General features: G+C 41.2%; 2 protein-coding genes across 12 annotated transcripts in view; one reads left to right on the top strand and one right to left on the bottom strand.

Moving 5' to 3' along the window:
• ANKRD31 (ankyrin repeat domain 31) overlaps window positions 1–12,355 on the top strand; it is a 132,833-nt gene extending 120,478 nt beyond the window's left edge. The window contains exons 26-27 of the mRNA XM_060418743.1: window positions 10,258–10,320; window positions 11,995–12,355. Of these exons, the coding sequence (XP_060274726.1) occupies window positions 10,258–10,320; window positions 11,995–12,140 (209 nt within the window). The 3' untranslated portion in view covers window positions 12,141–12,355. The remainder of the gene's footprint in view (window positions 1–10,257; window positions 10,321–11,994) is intronic.
• The window catches only part of LOC105615606 (collagen alpha-1(I) chain-like), a 102,146-nt gene that overhangs the window by 78,179 nt on the left and 4,547 nt on the right, over window positions 1–19,420 (bottom strand). For 4 of the 11 annotated variants that reach the window (XM_060418756.1, XM_060418754.1, XM_060418755.1 and 1 more), the window contains exon 3: window positions 16,327–16,446. The gene's annotated coding sequence lies outside the window, so the exon portion shown is untranslated. Of the gene's footprint in view, window positions 1–16,041; window positions 16,447–18,019; window positions 18,083–19,420 lie in introns of those variants that run through there. The other 7 variants (XM_042252891.2, XM_060418749.1, XM_060418747.1 and 4 more) reach the window with 4 other exon arrangements.

The raw sequence follows: 19,420 nt of genomic DNA, 5'->3' as shown, positions 1-19,420 counted from the left end.
ATGAAATACTACTCAGCCATAAAAAAGAATGAAATAATGCCATTTGCCGCAACGTGAATGGACCTAGAGATTATCATGCTAACTGAAGTAAGTTAAACAGAGAAAGACACATACCACATGATACCACTTGTATGTAGGATCTAAAATATGACACAAGTGAACTTATTTATGAAACAGAAACAGATTAACAGACATAGGAAACAAGCTTACGATTACCAAAGGGGGAAGAGGTTTGGGGGGAGGGACAAACGAGGAGTTTGGGATCAGCAGATACAAACTGCTAAACGTAAAATAGATCAACAGCAAGGTCCTAGTGTATAGCGCAGAGAACTACATTCAGTATCTTTCAGTAAACCACAATGAAAACCATACAATGTGTAACTGAATCACTTTGCTGTACATTAGAAACTAATACATTATAAATCAACTATACTTAAAAAAAAAGAAGTGATGGCCCTTCACATTTTCTCATCCAGAAATTTAAGAGAACTATTTCTCTTTACCCCTCATCCAGTTTACTTCTGTTAATACATATTTTGGATTCACGGTATCAAGAAAATCCTGAGTCTTGAAGATAAGAGATAATATGACTTTGTTCAATAAGTCAGAGATAATGGAAGAACTTTTTATTTTTTTGAGTTCTACACAAAAACTAGTTAACTTGGCAACACGAGGCAACATATTGATAGACTACAGGGTGTTAAAATGTGGTATATTAACACATTTTAGGGTATACGTTAAGTCTAATAAAAGATTTTAAACATACCAAAGATAACCTTTAAAAATGAAATTCTGTTGATGAAATATTGATTGAATCCCTGAAGTATTTATCTCTAAAGTCCTTTTAAGCTTTAAAATGGAGTGAGTCTGTGGTGCATTTTCCCTTAAAATTTCACAGCTTCCTCCCAAGCCTCTCTCTCCACTGTGTACTTGGCTATAGGTCCCTTTTGTGTTATTGAGGGACTCTGCATTGATATTTCAGTATATATTGGAGTAGGAAAAAAGGAACATTCCCTAAACTTCTACATCATTTGTGAACACTGTGTATAAACATATTTATATACTTTTCATAAAGTTCTCTGAAAAAGCATTATGTTAATATAGATCACATTTCATCATTTACCTGGAAAGTCAATTTTATATGTTTATGTCCCCTCTCACCATAGTACCAAGACACTCAGAACACCTGAAGCTCAGTGTATTTATCTAAGCAAAACAAAAAGGTGTCTCCTGAGGCCTTCTCTTTTCCCAAGCTATCATGTAATGCACACTGATTATATAATTTATAATTTTCTTTCATGAGGATCTAACATTACTAGTTCATTTGGAAATAGAACACAATTTTTCTGTTCTAAAAAGTAGACATTTTTGTTTTGAAAAGTCTTTGACATGTGTGCAAGCTGTTGTAAATACATGACTTTAAAGAAAGAGTTTTATTCATTTTAGTGCTGTTATTGTGCTTCATTTCTCTGTGAAAGAATATGTAATAGACAAACATTCACAGGTGCTTCTGTTTGATGTGGTTAAAGTTAAACACCCAAGGAAGACGGGTGTCTGACAACAGAGCAGTGGGTGTTTCTTTCAGCTCCTACTTAAACTCTTTTGATTCTTCTTCACTATTTTAACAGGTCATTTTTTTTTTTTTCACCCTGGTAGTTTACATCTACTGATAGAGGAAGAAAGAGAAGAAAACAAATGATCTGTTGAGCACTTGCCATGCGCCATCCCGCTGCTGGATTATGTTACATACATTAGGGTAGATAGGAGCTTCTTTTCAGGATGTGAACTCCAAAGTTCATATCTGTATGACAGATACACAGAAAACCCGAACACCTTACATGTACAATCAAGCCCTTTAAACCCGGTTCAGCTTAAGGAACTGCCTGTTAGTTTCAGTTTTCCCCTGAACAATGAAGGCCTAAATAGTTTTAAACTTCTAAATATTATGATCAAGTCTGTTTCTTGATTCCAGTCCAGTTTTCACAGATGGCTTTTGATTTTATCAGTGTAGTGAAAGTCGCTCAGTCGTGTCCAACTCTTTGCGACCCCATGAACTATACAGCCCATGGAATTCTCCAGGCCAGAATACTGGAGTGGGTAGCTGGGCCCTTTTCCAGGAGGTTGTCCTAACCCAGGTTTCCTGCATTGCAGGCGGATTCTTTACCAGCTGAGCCACCAGGAAAGCCCTTCAGTGTAAATATATGCCAAATTATTAATTTAGTTTTAGATATCCAATCATATAATACTCTATCACCATATGTATCCTTTCACTTCACTTCAGTTGCTCTCCATGTCCGACTCTTTGTGACCCCATGAATTGCAGCACACCAGGCCTCCCTGTCCATCACCAATTCCCAGAGTTCACTCAAACTCCCGTCCGTTGAGTCGGTGATGCCATCCAGCCATCTCATCCTCTGTTGTCCCCTTCTCCTCCTGCCCTCAATCCTTCCCAGCATCAGAGTCTTTTCCAATGAGTCAACTCTTTGTATAAGGTGGCCAAAGTACTTGAGTTTCAGCTTTAGCATCATTCCTTCCAAAGAACACCCAGGACTGATCTCCTTTAGAATGGACTGGTTGGATCTCCTTGCAGTCCAAGGGACTCTCAAGAGTCTTCTCCAACATCACAGCTCAAAAGCATCAATTCTTTGGCACTCAGCTTTCTTCACAGTCCAACTCTCACATCCATGCATGACTACTGGAAAAACCATAGCCTTGACTAGACGGACCTTTGTTGGCAAAGTAATGTCTCTGCTTTTGAATTAGGATCCTTCATTTATCAGAAGGCGTTGAACTTTGCATTTAAATAGCCATTGTAGAATTTTTCCCCATCATAACTAGAGCAGATGTATTTTTACAGTCTATTAAAATTATTCTTAATCATTTCCCTTTGATTGGAATTATATTTCTGATTCAGAATGAGAATGTATACATAAGTATATTCATTTTCATTTTTAACTAGAGTAAGTGATGTTTCATCCCATAATCTTAATGAAGTGTAGAATGCTTCATTTGTAAGCACAAGTTCTCGAAGTCTCAGTTCAATAATTTTAAAGTTAGAAGTGAACTTTTAATACATCAACTGGTCTTGTACCTGTTTTACAGGTAATGAAGCTTGAGAGCAAGAGAAGTAAAATGGGTTAGGGGTGTGTCTGAAGTGAACTATCAGTTAAAATAATGAATCTGATTATTTTTTGGTTTTGACATATCAAGAGAACTAAAAAAAAAAAAACCAGGAAAAAGAACAGTAAAAGTTAAAATTATTTTTAAACTAACTAGTTTATCATTTTTGAAGTGCCAGTTTCGGCAACTAGGTAACATGAATAGTTGCATGAGCCCATTCCTTTGCCTACTAGTGAATCTAGAATTCAGTCTGAGCAGACTTGTGCAGAGTAGCTAACATGGAGTGATACTACTTGAAGGAGGTTTATTTCTCCCTACCCTGTCCATGGGCAGAATGTCTCCTTAGCTGTGCCTTTCCTGTTGGAGATTAGGGTCAAGATGAGCCAAAGACCCAATTAAATGGCTTTCTTCCTGACTGTACTGGGTGGCTAAATGTGCTACTGTTCAGAAATTTCATTTGCTGGTCTCAGAGGGCACTGACTTTGTCTAGGGAATCTACCTCAAGTAAAAGTGAAAATTAAAGGGAGAAGGGCTGCTACCTACCAGTGGGGTGATTCGGTAGTTTTCACAGTGCTGATGGAATAAATTTTTTGTCACAAGGCTACAAATAGATGTCCTTGGTTATCATTGCAAAGAAGACAATTTCTTGACCAAATAACGAATTAAGTTTCTCAAGGTTCTGATTTCTCCTTTCCTCACTCACAAGAATTCTTTCAGTGATAGAACTTATAAGATCCTCGTATTCCTCTTAGTTTCTTGGAGGCTTCAGGACCAGGAGGTGTCGGGCCCCTTAAGCAGAACAGAACTTCTGAGCACTAGTCCACACATTAATCCTCCGCACAATGAAGCCTGGGAAGATGAATAGTAGATCCCGCCAGACGGCTTAGGCTGCACGTGTGGGTTTGCTGCTGGTGTTACAGCATCCTGCCTGTGAGTTCACGTCACCGCAGATCACAGCAGCCACGGCACAGGAACAATTGCTACTGGACCCAGAGTAGACTCATTCCCTATAAAGTATATTATGTTTAAGCATTTCACATGCAGTATCTGAATCTTGCTGCTTCATTCCCTCTCAGCTACCACCTCCAACGTGATTGCCCGGGTTAGAGTGGAAGCAAAACTCCAGTGTCCGGGAGCTTCCAGTTTGGAAGCAGGTCTTTTAAGTACGCCCTTCGTGCTTTATGTGTTCCCATCCTTCCAAACTGGCCCAGAGCTTGATGGGACTAGTAAGGCTTGCAGTAAGAGTATAGACTCCACGGGTGAGGCCAGACTTGTTTTCTTTTCTATCTAAGTGCCTGTATTTTGTGCAACCTATTAAGTACCTACTAAGTAACAATGAATGTATTGCATACTATAAATGAGTTATTAAATTTTAAAAATCTCAATCCCAGTTTCCCAGCTACTTGGATTCTTTCCTTTTCTTGTCGCAAATGGTTGTGCAAAGAGTACAGTATTGAAAATTGATGGAAAAATGTGCGCTATACTGTCAACACAGAACCAACTACAGAAGGCGGTAATATACCTTGGGTTGTTATGGTTAGTTGCCAGGGTAGGCGGGGAGGTGGAACAGGGAGAGGGTTTCAGGAAAACCATGCCTACAGGCCTAATTCAAAGTATAGATAACAGTAAACAAATACAGAAAGAATGAAGGGATGGACCCAAAGCAAAAACAATACCCAGTTGTGGATGTGACTGGTGATAGAAGCAAGATCCGATGCTGTAAAGAGCAATATTGCATAGGAACCTGGAATGTCAGGTCCATGACTCAAGGCAAATTGGAAGTGGTCAAACAAGAGATGGCAAGGGTGAACATCGACATTCTAGGAATCAGCGAACTAAAATGGATTGGAATGGGTGAATTTAACTCAGATGACCATTATATCTACTACTGTAGGCAGGAATCCCTCAGAAGAAATGGAGTAGCCATCATGGTCAACAAAAGAGTCCAAAATGCAGTACTTGGATGCAGTCTCAAAAACGACAGAATGATCTCTGTTCGTCTCCAAGGCAAAGCATTCAATATCACAGTTATCCAAGTTTATGCCCCAACCAGTAATGCTGAAGAAGCTGAAGTTGAACGGTTTTATGAAGACCTACAAGACATTTTAGTACTAACACCCAAAAAAGATGTCCTTTGCATTCTAGGGAACTGGAATGCAAAAGTAGGAAGTCAAGAAACACCTGGAGTAACAGGCAAATTTGGCCTTGGAATGCAGAATGAAGCAGGGCAAAGACTAATAGAGTTTTGCCAAGAAAATGCACTGGTCATAGCAAACACCCTCTTCCAACAACACAAGAGAAGACTGTACACACGGACATCACCAGATGGTCAACACCAAAATCAGATTGATTATATTCTTTGCAGCCAAAGGTGGAGAAGCTCTATACAGTCAACAAAAACAAGACCAGGAGCTGACTGTGGCTCAGATCATGAACTCCTTATTGCCAAATTCAGACTTAAATTGAAGAAAGTAGGGAAAACCACTAGACCATTCAGGTATGACCTAAATCAAATCCCTTATGAATACACAGTGGAAGTGAGAAATAGATTTAAGGGCCTAGATCTGATAGATAGAGTGCCTGATGAACTATGGACTGAGCTTCATGACATTGTACAGGACACAGGGATCAAGACCGTCCCCATGGAAAAGAAATGCAAAACAAGCAAAATGGCTGTCTGGGGAGGCCTTACAAATAGCTGTGAAAAGAAGAGAGGCAAAAGCAAAGGAGAAAAGGAAAGATATAAGCATCTGAATGCAGAGTTCCAAAGAATAGCAAGAAGAGATAAGAAAGCCTTCTTCGGCGATCAGTGCAAAGAAATAGAGGAAAAGAACAGATTGGGAAAGACTAGAGATCTCTTCAAGAAAATTAGGTACCAAGGGAACATTTCATGCCAAGATGGGCTCGATAAAGGACAGAAATGGTCTGGACCTAACAGAAGCAGAAGATATTAAGAAGAGGTGGCAAGAATACACAGAAGAACTGTACAAAAAGATCTTCATGACCCAGATAGTCATGATGATGTGATCACTAATCTAGAACCAGACATCTTGGAATGTGAAGTCAAGTAGGCCTTAGAAAGCATCACTACGAACAAAGCTAGTGGAGGTGATGGAATTCCAGTTGAGCTGTTTCAAATCCTGAAAGATGATGCTGTGAAAGTGCTGCACTCAATATGCCAGCAAATTTGGAAAACTCAGCAGTGGCCACAGGACTGGAAAAGATCAGTTTTCATTCCAATTCCAAAGAAAGGCAATGCCAAAGAATGTTCAAACTACCACACAATTGCACTCGTCTCACATGCTAGGAAAGTAATGCTCAAAATTCTCCAAGCCAGGCTTCAGGAATACGTGAACCGTGAACTCCCTGATGTTCAAGCTGGTTTTTGAAAAGGCAGAGGAACCAGAGATCAAATTGCCAACATCTGCTGGATCATGGAAAAAGCAAGAAAGTTCCAGAAAAACATCTATTTCTGCTTTATTGACTATGCCAGAGCCTTTGACTGTGTGGATCACAATAAACTGTGGAAAATTCAGAGAGAGATGGGAATACCAGACCACTTGACCTGCCTCTTGAGAAATATGTATGCAGGTCAGGAAGCAACAGTTAGAACTGGACATGGAACAACAGACTGGTTCCAAATAGGAAAAGGAGTACGTCAAGGCTGTATATTGTCGCCCTGCTTATTTAACTTATATGCAGAGTACATCATGAGAAACGCTGGAGTGGATGAAACACAAGCTGGAATCAAGATTGCCAGGAGAAATATCAATAACCTCAGATATGCAGATGACATCACCCTCATGGCAGAAAGTGAAGAGGAACTAAAAAGCCTCTTGATGAAAGTGAAAAGGAGAGCGAAAAAGTTGGCCTAAAGCTCACATTCAGAAAATGAAGATCATGGCATCTGGTCCCATCACTTCATGGGAAATTGATGGGGAAACAGTGTCAGACTTTATTTTTTTGGGCTCCAAAATCACTGCAGATGGTGACTGCAGCCATGAAATTAAAAGACGCTTACTCCTTGGAAGAAAAGTTATGACCAACCCAGATAGCATATTCAAAAGCAGACATTACTTTGCCGACTAAGGTCCGTCTAGTCAAGGCTATGGTTTTTCCTGTGGTCATGTATGGATGTGAGAGTTGGACTGTGAAGAAGGCTGAGTGCTGAAGAATTGATGCTTTTGAACTGTGATGTTGGAGAAGACTCTTGAGAGTCCCTTGGACTGCAAGGAGATCCAACCAGTCCATTCTGAAGCAGATCAACCCTGGGATTTCTTTGGAAGGAATGATGCTAAAGCTGAAACTCCAGTACTTTGGCCACCTCATGCAGAGTTGACTCATTGGAAAAGACTCTGATGCTGGGAGGTATTGGGGGCAGGAGGAGAAGGGGACGACAGAGGATGAGATGGCTGGATGGCATCACGGACTCGATGGACATGAGTCTGAGTGAACTCCGGGAGATGGTGATGGACAGGGAGGCCTGGTGTGCTACGATTCATGAGGTTGCAAAGAGTTGGACACAACTGAGTGACTGAACTGAACTGAAAACATAAGAGCTCAGCTCTAAAAGCCCTGAAGCCAGGAGGCTTGCAGAGTAAGCCCAGACGCAGACCCACTGAGGAGACTCGTAATTCTGTCTGTAGCTGTGTCCTCAGCTGCTGTTAATAACAGATTATTATTATATCTCAGAAGACTGATAATACATCTCATGATATATTTTTACTCATTTTATGCACATATACTCTACTAGATATATATTTAATTTTTTATGAAAAGAAAAAGTGAAAAGTTATTAGAACATTATATACTGGCATTGAGGCTTTCAGATATGCTTTCATATGTGGCATGGAGAAAAGGTTTGTTCAGCTTCAAAAAAGGAAGGAAAGTTAGTGAAGCTGTTTGTCTTTAACTTTGCTGAATGTGACTTGTCTAGAAGGATTCAAATGTTTTTGAAGCTTGTACTGTTACGTACTAGGATAATGTAGCAATTGTATAGTTACTTAACACAATTCAAACCAGGATCGTACATTTGAAATTAATCTGCTGCATTCTTACATTTCCTTATGTGTGGCTTACTCTGTTTAGCTCAGTTTTCTGTATATATGTGTGTGTTTTGTTTGTTTGCTTGTTTGTTTTGTTGCTCGCCTGGTCCCAACGTATCGAGAAGTAGATAACAACAAAGAAACTTGGAAGCGTTAGAAGTTGTGGTCAGCCAAAGTTCCGGCTCCTGGCAGCACTGGCTGGAACGAAATGGGTGGGAGTGAGTGGTGGACGGAGCTCAGAGATCCCCGGTGCAGAAGAGGAGGCAGGGGAGAAGGGAGAGGCAGCAGAGGGCGAGAGGCAAAGGAGATGAGGGCAGGGGTTTTGCAGAGTGACCTCTGATTTTTCCAGTCTGGTTATTGTGGAAAAGAGGCTGTACTGTGAGAAACGAGGAGATGTCCTTAATACTGCATTCTGTGGTGTGATAGTGTGTTCCCAGGACTTCTGTCCATGGGTTTACCAAGGAAGTGGCACCGCCCGTTACCACGGAGCCCCTTGCAGTTTTCCTAAAGTCCTGTGATTACAGGAAATTCAGAAGCAATTCTAGTTACTAACAGTATGCTAACAGTGAGAAGTGGATCTGGGAGTGGGATTTTGGCTGCCATGACCTCTGTCCCTTTGAAAGAGAAGCCATGTGAACAGCTACTAGCTAGACTATCAACCAAATAACCCTTGTGGATACTGTCACAGCTAACCTGTTGAGAAAGTGGTACATCAAAACCAGCACACACAGCTAACCTGTTGAGAAAGTGGTACATCAAAACCAGCACATCCTACTGACTTTACTGATAATGTCAGCACTGCTTAAAACAAACAAACAAAAAACAACAACAAGAAGAGGAGATGGACCTAAAATGGTCCCTTTCTCTCAATTTATTACAGCCCATGAGGGAGAGAGAAACCCAAATCATCTCTAAGCAAAGCTCGTTTAGAGTGCAAAGCAATGTTGAATAACACTTTACAGTTTTATAGAAAGCTTCCACATTTCTTACTTCCTCATTTGACAAAGGTGATGAATGATGGGAATGGTAAAGCAAAAGGAAAAGAATGTTTAACACTCAGTTCAGTTCAGTCGCTCAGTCGTGTCCGACTCTTTGCGACCCCATGAATCGCAGCACGCCAGGCCTCCCTCTCCATCACCAACTCCGGGAGTTCACTCAGACTCACGCCCATCGAGTCGGTGATGGCCTCCAGCCATCTCATCCTGTGTCATCCCCTTCTCCTCCTGCCCGCAATCCCTCCCAGCATCAGAGTGCTTAGCAGTAGCATTACTTGGTTGAAAGCCCACTTGTAGGGCTTAATAGATTAACAGACGCCCATCTGAACACTCTCTCTCTCAAACACTTCAGGTGTGTCATCTCCGCTCCCCAGATTTGGGCCCCTCTGTTTCGAGTATGTCAGCTGGGAAAATGGGCAGGTCACTCCCCTTGAAGCTACTGCTGCTTATCACCCTGCAGGTCTGTTGGTGACCTTTGCTGTGTGAGCACTGTGCTGATCCTTTCTGGTTACGCCCATTACAGATAAGATAAAGCTCAGCAGGTGCTCCCAGCCATCTTTCACAAGTGCCCCTGTTTGGGTCTGTGACTTTCAAGGCAAGGCCCACTCAGTGGACAGAGGAAATAGGTCTTTTGTGTATACAAGCCCATCCTTGCTCTTATGAAACTAAGATAATATTAGCAAAATGAACCTAAGTACATATTTAAACTTATTTCCATGAGTTTTTCTTGAAAGAATGCTCTCCACTTCCAGCTTTGGTGGGATACCTTGCCTCAGATAGACAGCTTTGTCTACAACAAAGCTGCTAATAAAGGAATTATTTTGTTTACGTATGGACCATGTGTAAAAAGGTTTGAATTCTTTGAGTCATGTGTAACAGATTAAAACCCAAGTCAGACTGCCTTAAAACCCCCTGAAAAGAGATTTTGTTGGTTCGTGTACCAGGAATAGGTTTTCATAAGCCCGGGTTCAGACAGCAGACTGTCTGTGGGTTTACCAAGGAAGTGACACCACCTGTTTCTCACTTTCTCACCACTAGTGTTTCTCACTCTCCATTTCTTAGCTCCCTTGTAACAGCCTCTCCTCTCCTCATTCCAGAGCTCCATGCTTTCAGATCCAAGTCCAGAGGGGAAGAACCTGGAGGTGACTCTCTTCTAGAAGGTGAAGCAAAGATCTCATTGCATGTAACCTACTCTGAATGGGTCATGTTCTTACCATGAATCAATACCTGTTCACTAATTGGGTTACATCTAGACCAATCAGATTGATGTTGGAAAGCAGAGACATTGAATAATGTCCCCTGAACGGAGAAGAAACTTGAAGACCAAAACACTAAGCAGGCAACTCCTTAAAGTACAGTTGTGAAGTGTTTATTGTGGGTAACTTATGTACAGGTAGGAGGGATCAGGAGATGATCCGGAAGCGTTCACAGCGGTACTGCATGCCTCTGCAGAGGGTAAGGAGGACTTGAAGGGACCAAAGCTAAGAACAGAACCTGACTACTAGGGAGAAGCCTGGTTGGGCCGCGCTGATGGAACTCCCCGCCCTTCCCTGGGGGTCTCCTGACCATTTACCATACCTCAGCAAAAGGCATTCTTCCAGCTTTCACATCAGTTGAAAGCAAGGGTAAGGTAAGATGTTAGGGAGTTTATCTGGCTTGGGCACATTCCTTGAGTGAGTGAGTGGTAGTTGCTCAGTGCTGACTCTCTGCACCCCCCTGAAGCCTGCCAGGCTCTTCTGCCCATGGAATTCTCCAGGCAAGAATACTGGAGTGGGTTGGTGGGCACATTCCTCAGGAGCAGACTAAAGTGTGGTCATGCAGAAAGGGGAGGGGATGGGCTGCACACCTAAGATGGAGCTGACAAGAGGCAGGCAGTGTGGCTCAGCCATACAGTTGAGAGCAATTTCACCAGAAGCACCTGGGCCAAGTGTGACAGGAAAGGATCGTCCTCCAGGGGCAAATTAGTGTGGGATCACCACTAGAAAGATAAATGAGTCCTAGTTATTAGAAACCCCAGATATCTATGCAGATGGGTAACTGTGTAAACATTTGTACTGCTTAGAATTATGAGCAGAGCTCTCGGACTTACAGCGTGTCTATCTGAAACTGCCTGGCCGAGGTCACACAGATGCATATTGGTGCTGTCCCTGGAATAAGATTCAATTAGCTGAGTGACTTACAGGTCATATAGCCAGTCTCCAAGAAAGGACTCTCTGAGACTGGCAGGGAGCTTAAAGAAGCCAGTTTTAGAATCATTGATTCAGACGGGCAGAGCCGAAAGGGACCCTGTGGATCATCTCCTCTCACCTCTCAGAGGAGATGGAAGTCTAGAGAAGCCATATAACTTGTTTGAGGTCACAACCAAGTTTGTGTGACCTAGAAAACTGATCACCCATCTTCCAGCCTAACAATGTCTTCAGTAATAAATATGACAATAACAGCAGCTAGTATTATTGAGTGTTTGCTGTGTATTAGGCAGTAGCCACACATTTCACATGCGATGTCTCATTTAATCTTCACAACTACTTTACCCTCAGTTTATTGGAAATGGAGGCACAGAGGGACTTTGTTTAACTACCTTCAGAACCGTCAGTTATCCTTTTTTTGCCTTGGTACTTTAGACTGCAAACAGGCTTCTTTCTTCCCAGATGGGTCAGTGCTGATTTACAGCTTTCTCTTGGGTATAGAAAATGGAGTGAGTGAAGAATGACCTGGCAAGAAAACCCGTTATGTGTGCTAATACACTTGACCAGGGTCTAAGGTTTGTAATAAGTAAATTTAAATCTTATTTTTTCAGAAGGCAGTTTCTAATTTGTTGACACTTCTTTAAACAGGAACTTCCAAAGAATCAATGCAAAGCATCCCACATTATCTTCAAATAAAAGAAATACTGTTAAGCAGCGATCAAGAATTCCTCCCATGCCATATAATGGATGAGCATTGGAAGTTCTATGCGGAATGTGAGGAGCTAACATTCTAAAGCCTTGCTTTTAAATAACTTATTTGGTATTTGTTCATGTTATTAGTCAGTGTTCATATTTCATCTTGTTTGGACTGGTGAACCTATTTAACACACACTTTATGAGCTGCTGCTTAAGATGTGTAAGTATAATGTCTATATAAGAAAACATGTAACTCTTCAGCTATTATAGTAAGATTAATACTTTTTGCAATTAAAGACATTTTTGACAGAAACAATATTGACTCTCTGGCTTTCTTTTTACTATCACAGACTTTTAATCTTTAAATCAACACCTCACTTTTGCATAAATAACAGTTGTTCTTTATGGGAAGTAAGGATACAACTAGGAGTGATAATTGGTCTTAAAAAATCCCTGGTAAAGTGAATCTACTTCAGAAAAGAACTTAAACCTTACTACCCACCCCCCATTTACTTCGGAATTTATATTGGAATCAAAATGTAGAATTATGAAAGAGGTTTATCATAAGTTTCATAAAATTTAGTGTCGATGGAATTATAGCTGTGCCGTCTTACAATAAACAATGAATCAAGGGTTGATTTGGGGGCTGATTATTTTAAGGAGGGTGTATATTTTACCTGTAAAGTTTGCTACATTGCCATGATGTTATTTTTAAAGGATTATATTCAAGAGTTTTATAAGTTTTCATAAGCTTTTTAAAAAACAAGTGTCCTAACAGCTGTCTTTGATAGCCATCTTATTCTTATCTGTAATTACCCCAGATTCCCAAATATGCTTTTTAACTCTGTGGCCTAATTCTATCCTTTCTCATTTTTTGGGTAGCGATGTCAAACTGCAATAAAGATTACTCTAGGGACAGGGGAGCCTGGGGGCTGCCGTCTGTGGGGTCGCACGGAGTTGGACACGACTGCGGCGAGTTAGCAGCAGCAGCAGCAGCAGCAGCAGCAGCAGCAAGTGCTAGGATTTGGTGGGGATGCAGGGGAGCCATAATGTGTTGCTTCCTGATATTTTCTTATTTTAAATGTACAGCATCTTAAATATCTTTAGAACACACAGTGACCTGGTCAGCAGTTGCCTGTGGAGAGAATTATGGGATTGGAGAGCTACAGGGAAAGAAGGACTTCTAACTACATGCACCCTTTGGCAACTCTGAAATTGGTACTGTGTTGATTCTTTCTATTCAGATAAAAATTTGAAATATCTGAAAAGAAAGCAGCTGAAAAGTTTTACCTATTAATAAAAGTGTAAAGATAGATCATTTTACTTTTCCTTCCTTTGAGAGTCAATTGAAAATGTTCAGGATAAAGTGACCCTAACATGTTGTAATGTGTGAGACCTGACAAGAATTATTCCATTATCATTTTCTTAGACTACCCTATTTTTCTAATTTTTGAATAGCCTACCTTATTTGGTGATGTGATTGGCTTTCATTCCTTAAGGAGATATTTAAAACATGGGCCATCTGGGAATATATGTACTTACATGGGAAATTGTATATATAAGTAACTAAAAAAAAATGCAGATTGTTAGACAGTATTTAGTATAACTCCTGATTATGTTAAATAAAAATTATATGCCTTGAGTGCATGTGTAATATGTAAAGCCATATATTTATATTTATCTGTATTTTATATATGGTATATATACTTTATAAGCTGTGAAATGTGTATTTGTATGCATAAGTATGTGTGTGGTGTTGGAAATGTCCAGTAAAAGGTCTGGAATGTTACAAATAAAACTGGAGTGCCTATCCCTGAGGGAACTGGACTGGGGAAGGTAGAAAGATGTTTTGCAGCTTATATTCAACATTTTAAAAATAAAAAAGCCAAAAAATAAAATTTAAAAAGCCAAATATTTCTGTTGTAATTTAAAAATAGTTTTAAAAAAATAACTTAAAAGCAGGTCTTTTGTTTATTAGTGATTACAGTTTATAAAAGTCATATGTTCTCAGTTTAGTTCAGTCGCTCAGTCGTGTCCGACTCTCTAAGAGCCCATGGACTGCAGCACAGCAGGCTTCCTTGTCCGTCACCAACTAACTCCTGGAGCTTACTCAAACTCATGTCCATCGAGTTGGTGATGCCATCCAACCATTTCATCCTCTGTCATCCCCTTCTCCTCCTGCCTTCAATCTTTCCCAGCATTAGGGTGTTTTCCAATGAGTCAGCTCTTCGCATCAGGTGGCCAAAGTATTGGAGTTTCAACTTCAGCATCAGTCCTTCCAATGAACACCCAGGACTGATCTCCTTCAGAATGGACTGGTTGGATCTCCTTGCAGTCCACGGGACTCTCAAGAGGCTTCTCCAACACCACAGTTCAAAAGCATCAATTCTTCCAATCTTGCAATTCCGAGTTTTCATTTTAGTAATCAAATTCTTAAACTTAATTTTCTAGGCCCATTTAACATTAAATATACCAACTGGTAACTGACGTAACACCTGGTAGAGGCATATGAGTATTGCCCAAACCAAACACAAGGGTCTACTTCAAGCCAGACTCGGGTCCAGAGAGCTACCTTACCCCAGATCTTCCCTCTGAGATGACTGGGCAATTTGGAGTGATGGCAAGACATTTTGTCTATTCTGGGTTCTAAATGAAAGGCTTTTAGACCCTAAAAAGTTAGTTTAACTTCTAGACCTTGAACTATTATAAGAGACCTCCAAGAATATCCAATTATACAATCCCTGATATTTATATCCTTTCAATAAAATTAACTTCCTGAACACTTCCAGGATACTTCATACCCAACAAGGAAGCCGTTCAGACAGGTACTCCTAAGTATTAAGAGAGCTGGAACCCCAATCACCCGAATTGGACTCAGAATCCTGTTATGACAAAATAACACTTTCTGTTAAGACTTGAATTACAGATTAGCTTCCACTGGCCTGATAGCTGGCAGTGTCCAAGTATACATCTTGTCCTTTTCTCTTACACTTCTCTTTCATTCAGTCCCTTCAAGTTCCCTTCCTGAGTTCAGTCCTTTATCAGGACTAGACTACGTGCAACCTCATCCCATTTCTCTCACCCCAGTTCTTTGCCTTATAAAAACCTGCAGCACACTGTGCCAAATTCTTCCTAAAGGTCTATTTTTACTTCCTTGCTGCTGCTGCAGGAGTAAACCTCAGCCCAAGGTTTGAGGCTCCTACTCTCTGGTCCTGACATAACTTTCCAGCTTAATCTCCCAATCATCTGTAACCTTTGACTCACTCTTAAACTCCTGTTTCATCCCTTTTATGGGCTGAAATTGTGTCCTCTCAAAATTCATATGTTGAATTCCTAGCTTTCAGTCGCTCAGAATGTGACTGTATTTGGAGATAGGATTGTTAAAAGAGATGTTTAAAATAAGGCAGTTGAAGTAGGTCCTCATACAGTCTGACTGGTGTCCTTTATGAAAAATTTTTGGCTGTACTAATGGATCCCGGGGTGCATGTGAACAGGTAAAAGACCCTATAAGGACAGAGCTAAAAGGCAGCCATCTGTAAACAAAGGAGAGAGGCCTCTGAATGAAATCAACCCCGCTGACCCTTCGATCTTAGACTTCTCCCCTCCAGAGAAATAATCTTCTGTTGTTTAGGCCGTCCGGTTTGGCAGCCCTGGCAAACTAACACAATCCCTAACTCTACCCAATATTTTGTTTACTATCAAGAATGTTCCCTCTCTCATCTGTCCATTTATGTTTTCCTTATTCTTTGAGCCCTCTCCTTATACATATCCTCCTGGGTTGCTTTCTCAGGCCAAGCACTGAATATTTGCTGCTTGGTATTAGTGTTCTTTTCATGGCTTATTTCCCTCAAGTAGCTGGAAAAACTTGTCTTCAAGTAGCTGGAAAACTTGTCGAGGTCAGCTTTATAGTTTTATACTTCATGTTTCCAATAAAATATCTCAGACACACTAGATACTCAAGAAATAAAGAGTATATTCAAGTCATAACAGAAAACCATATTCAAAATGGAAAATTTATTCTTTCATATAACAAGTCCAGAGGTAGGAATCTGGGGGTTGGTTAGCTCTTTAACTCAACAGTGTTATGACTGTTTCCATCTTTCTTCCAGCTCCCTTCAGGGTGCCAAGATGACTCTGCTGTTTCAGGCAGATGTAGATGCAGAAACAGCATCATTAGAAGAAGAAAGAAACATTCCCTCCAACACACGTCATTTGGGAAGAAACCTTCCTTGAACGCCACCACCACCACCCCAGGAAAGTTTATTTCATTAGGCAAAATTTTACCTTCTGCTGTTCCTACATCAGTCACTAGGCAGGGAAGCCGGCCACTCTTGATTGGCTGAGAAAAGTTTAAGTACATGCCCACGTGCAGAAGAGTAGTCAGGCGTACACACTCCGACTCAGCTAGTAAAAAAAAAAGGCATGTGAGTAAGGCTGGGGTGGGGTAAGAGCTAGTATTTATTGCACCTAACATATACCAAGTCATTGTTATAAGCACTTCCAATGTATTATCTCATTTAATCTTAACCACACCCTATGAGGTAGAACTATTGTCCCCATTTTACAGATGAGGAAATCAAGGTATAGGATGAAGTAAACTGGCCCAAAGTCACACTTGTACCACCAAGTGGTAGAGCTGGGATTCAAACCTGGTAATCTGGTTTCAGAACTCACGCTGTTAGGTATCATATGTTTCTTCTCTCTAAATCAAAGCTATCTGCCTAAAAAATAGACATTATGATTAAAAGTGTTGACATCTTTCTGAGTGACGGTGGCCCTACTGACTCCTGCCACCTACACATTCTGAGGAGTCAGTGTTGACTCACTTTGGTGAATGACAGGCAGGGCAGACAGATGCTCGCTGGTGGAAAATGGAATGCAAAATTCCTGCTGGAAGAGCTTCAGTACAAATCCGTTGATCCCTGCTCTTGGGCTTTCTCTTTTTCAATCTAGGAGCCCCAGGCATAAAGAAAGTAAAGTTGATTCATCTGAGATACTGCCCAAACTCAGTTTTCATGGAAAACTACCCTGTTAATTGACTGCATGTGCCCGTAAGACTTGGATTTGAAGTCTCATTGGGTTCTCAAAGACTGTGAGGGATAATAGCGCATAACCGCCACATGTGTTTTCTTTGGACGCTCTCATTTTCTATTTATTCTCATTTCATTTTTGTTGAAGCCTGCTTTGCAAAAGGAAACCAGGGATACATCTCTCTCAAACACATAAAAGCCAAGAAATGTGGAAAGTTTCTGCTTAAATGTTAATTGTAATGTTTTCATGTCCTGAATTCTTTTACCAGTTAAATAAGAAGAATGGAATTTGAAGCCATGCCAGATCAAGGATGAGATAGATAAGCATCGCTGACTCAATGGATATGAATTCGCGCAAACTCCAGGAGACAGTGAAGGACGGGGAAACCTGGTGTGCTGCAGTCCATGGGGTTGCAAAGAGTTGGGCACGACTTGGTGACTGAACAATAGATCAAGCTGCCTGTATCTTAAAGTCCCTCATATAGGCCGCATGCTGCTGCTGCTGAGAAGTCGCTTCAGTCGTGTCCGACTCTGTGCGACCCAATGGACGGCAGCCCACCAGGCTCCCCTGTCCCTGGGATTCTCCAGGCAAGAACACTGGAGTGGGTTGCCATCTCCTTCTCCAATGCATGAAAGTGAAAAAGTGAAAGTGAAGTCGCTCAGTCGTGTCTGACTCTTCGCGACCCCATGGACTGCAGCCCACCAGGCTCCTCTGTCCATGGGATTCTCCAGGCAAGAGTACTGGAGTGGGGTGCCATTGCCTTCTCCGATAGGCTGCATAGTTAACTTCTAAATTCGTTGGCCATATTTGTAAGTTCATATTCTTTCATTTAGGCTTCTTTAAAGTAGGAACAGTAGGTGCAAACATTTGAAGCTGTAATGTAAGTAGTGGTACTTCTAAAGGTAAAAGCAGTTAACATTTCTGTTTTCAGCTGTTCACAACACACCTTAAAGTTCGATGATGTCTGGCCTTGTGGCTGAGATGCGAAGTTGGTTCATGTCCTTCAAAGCTGGAGGCAAGGAAATGGTGAGGCAAGTTACCCAGCTAGTGGGTGAGCCTTGCCAATCTCCTAGCATCTTCAGTTCAGCACAGCTTTTTTGGTTCTGTTCATTATTGCCTACTCATTAACTGTCGTGAAATGATTAGACAAAACAGAGACTATGTCTCTGTGTACAAATGTCCCCCAAAGAAATACTGGTGATGGAAATGAAGAGGTTTAAAACAATGTTGGTTTGCAATATCCTGTGATAACCTATAATGGAAAAGAATCTGAAAAAGACCATATATGTGTGTATAACTGAATCACTTTGCTGCACACATGAAACCAATACATTATAAATCAACTGTACTTCAATTTTTTTGAAAAGGGGGAAAAAAAGAAAATGGTGATTTTGACCCAAATAAAAAACCAGGATTAAAAAAAAAAGGAGTGAACAGTTAAATTTGGAAGAGCTTAGCTCTGTGCCTCAAATGACTTTCTGTATAGTAATGTGAGCCCTAGAGCCCTGTCTCTGTAGTGGTGGGTCTCCTTTTCCTTTAGAAGCCAAGCCAAATGACATGAGTCCCTCAGTCGGCATACAGGGAAAAGTCTACTGCCTCCGCACCCTATTTCTCTATTTTCCCAAGAGCAAACTCTTCCCTTGTAGCGCTTTTCTGTGAAACTCCATCAGCCGGCCAGCTGGCTCGGGGCCTGGACAGTGCTCTCAGCCACTACCCCCACCACCCACACATCCCTCTGTCCCACTCGCCTCACCCCTCCTGGTCCTTTCTCCAAAGCAGGACATGGCTTTAAAAAGGGGAGCTGGGAGGGCCTCGTCGTAAGAAGTTGTATCTAAACATGAGAAACTGCTTACAAATTTCATTTAGTCTCACTTATATCATGTACACTTTATATGTCTCATGTCTCCTAAATTGAATGGGATTTTCTCCAAGGTCAAGGGCTGCTGTATTTTTGTATTCTTCCATAGCAACCAGTGCAGCATTTTGCACAAGCAAGAGTTCAGTGAATCACATTAGTCTCCAAAGCATTTCATCCTTAAATATACCTTTAAACACTCAGCCAGCAGAGAATCTGGCAAGCTACGTGCTTGCTAAGTAAAGGAAAATCCAGGGAAACACGGTAAGTATCAGATAGCCAACCCAAGGCTAGACTTCCTGCTTGCTTCCCGTTGGTAGCCTGTGACAAATTCTTATTAGAAAGCCTCCAAAACATGCCAAGATCTGGTCATCTGTGCTTGACTCCACGCTGGTGAGCCCAGACCTAGAGCTTGAATTATCAGTTTCTGCTGACCTGTGGTGTAATTGTCTTTTGTATTCAACTTCCCCTCAACTTTTTATCAGTGTCTCT

Source organism: Ovis aries, chromosome 7 (assembly GCF_016772045.2).
Source record: "Ovis aries strain OAR_USU_Benz2616 breed Rambouillet chromosome 7, ARS-UI_Ramb_v3.0, whole genome shotgun sequence".
Taxonomy (NCBI): Eukaryota; Metazoa; Chordata; class Mammalia; order Artiodactyla; family Bovidae; genus Ovis; species Ovis aries.
This window is presented reverse-complemented; position numbering and strand designations above follow the sequence as displayed.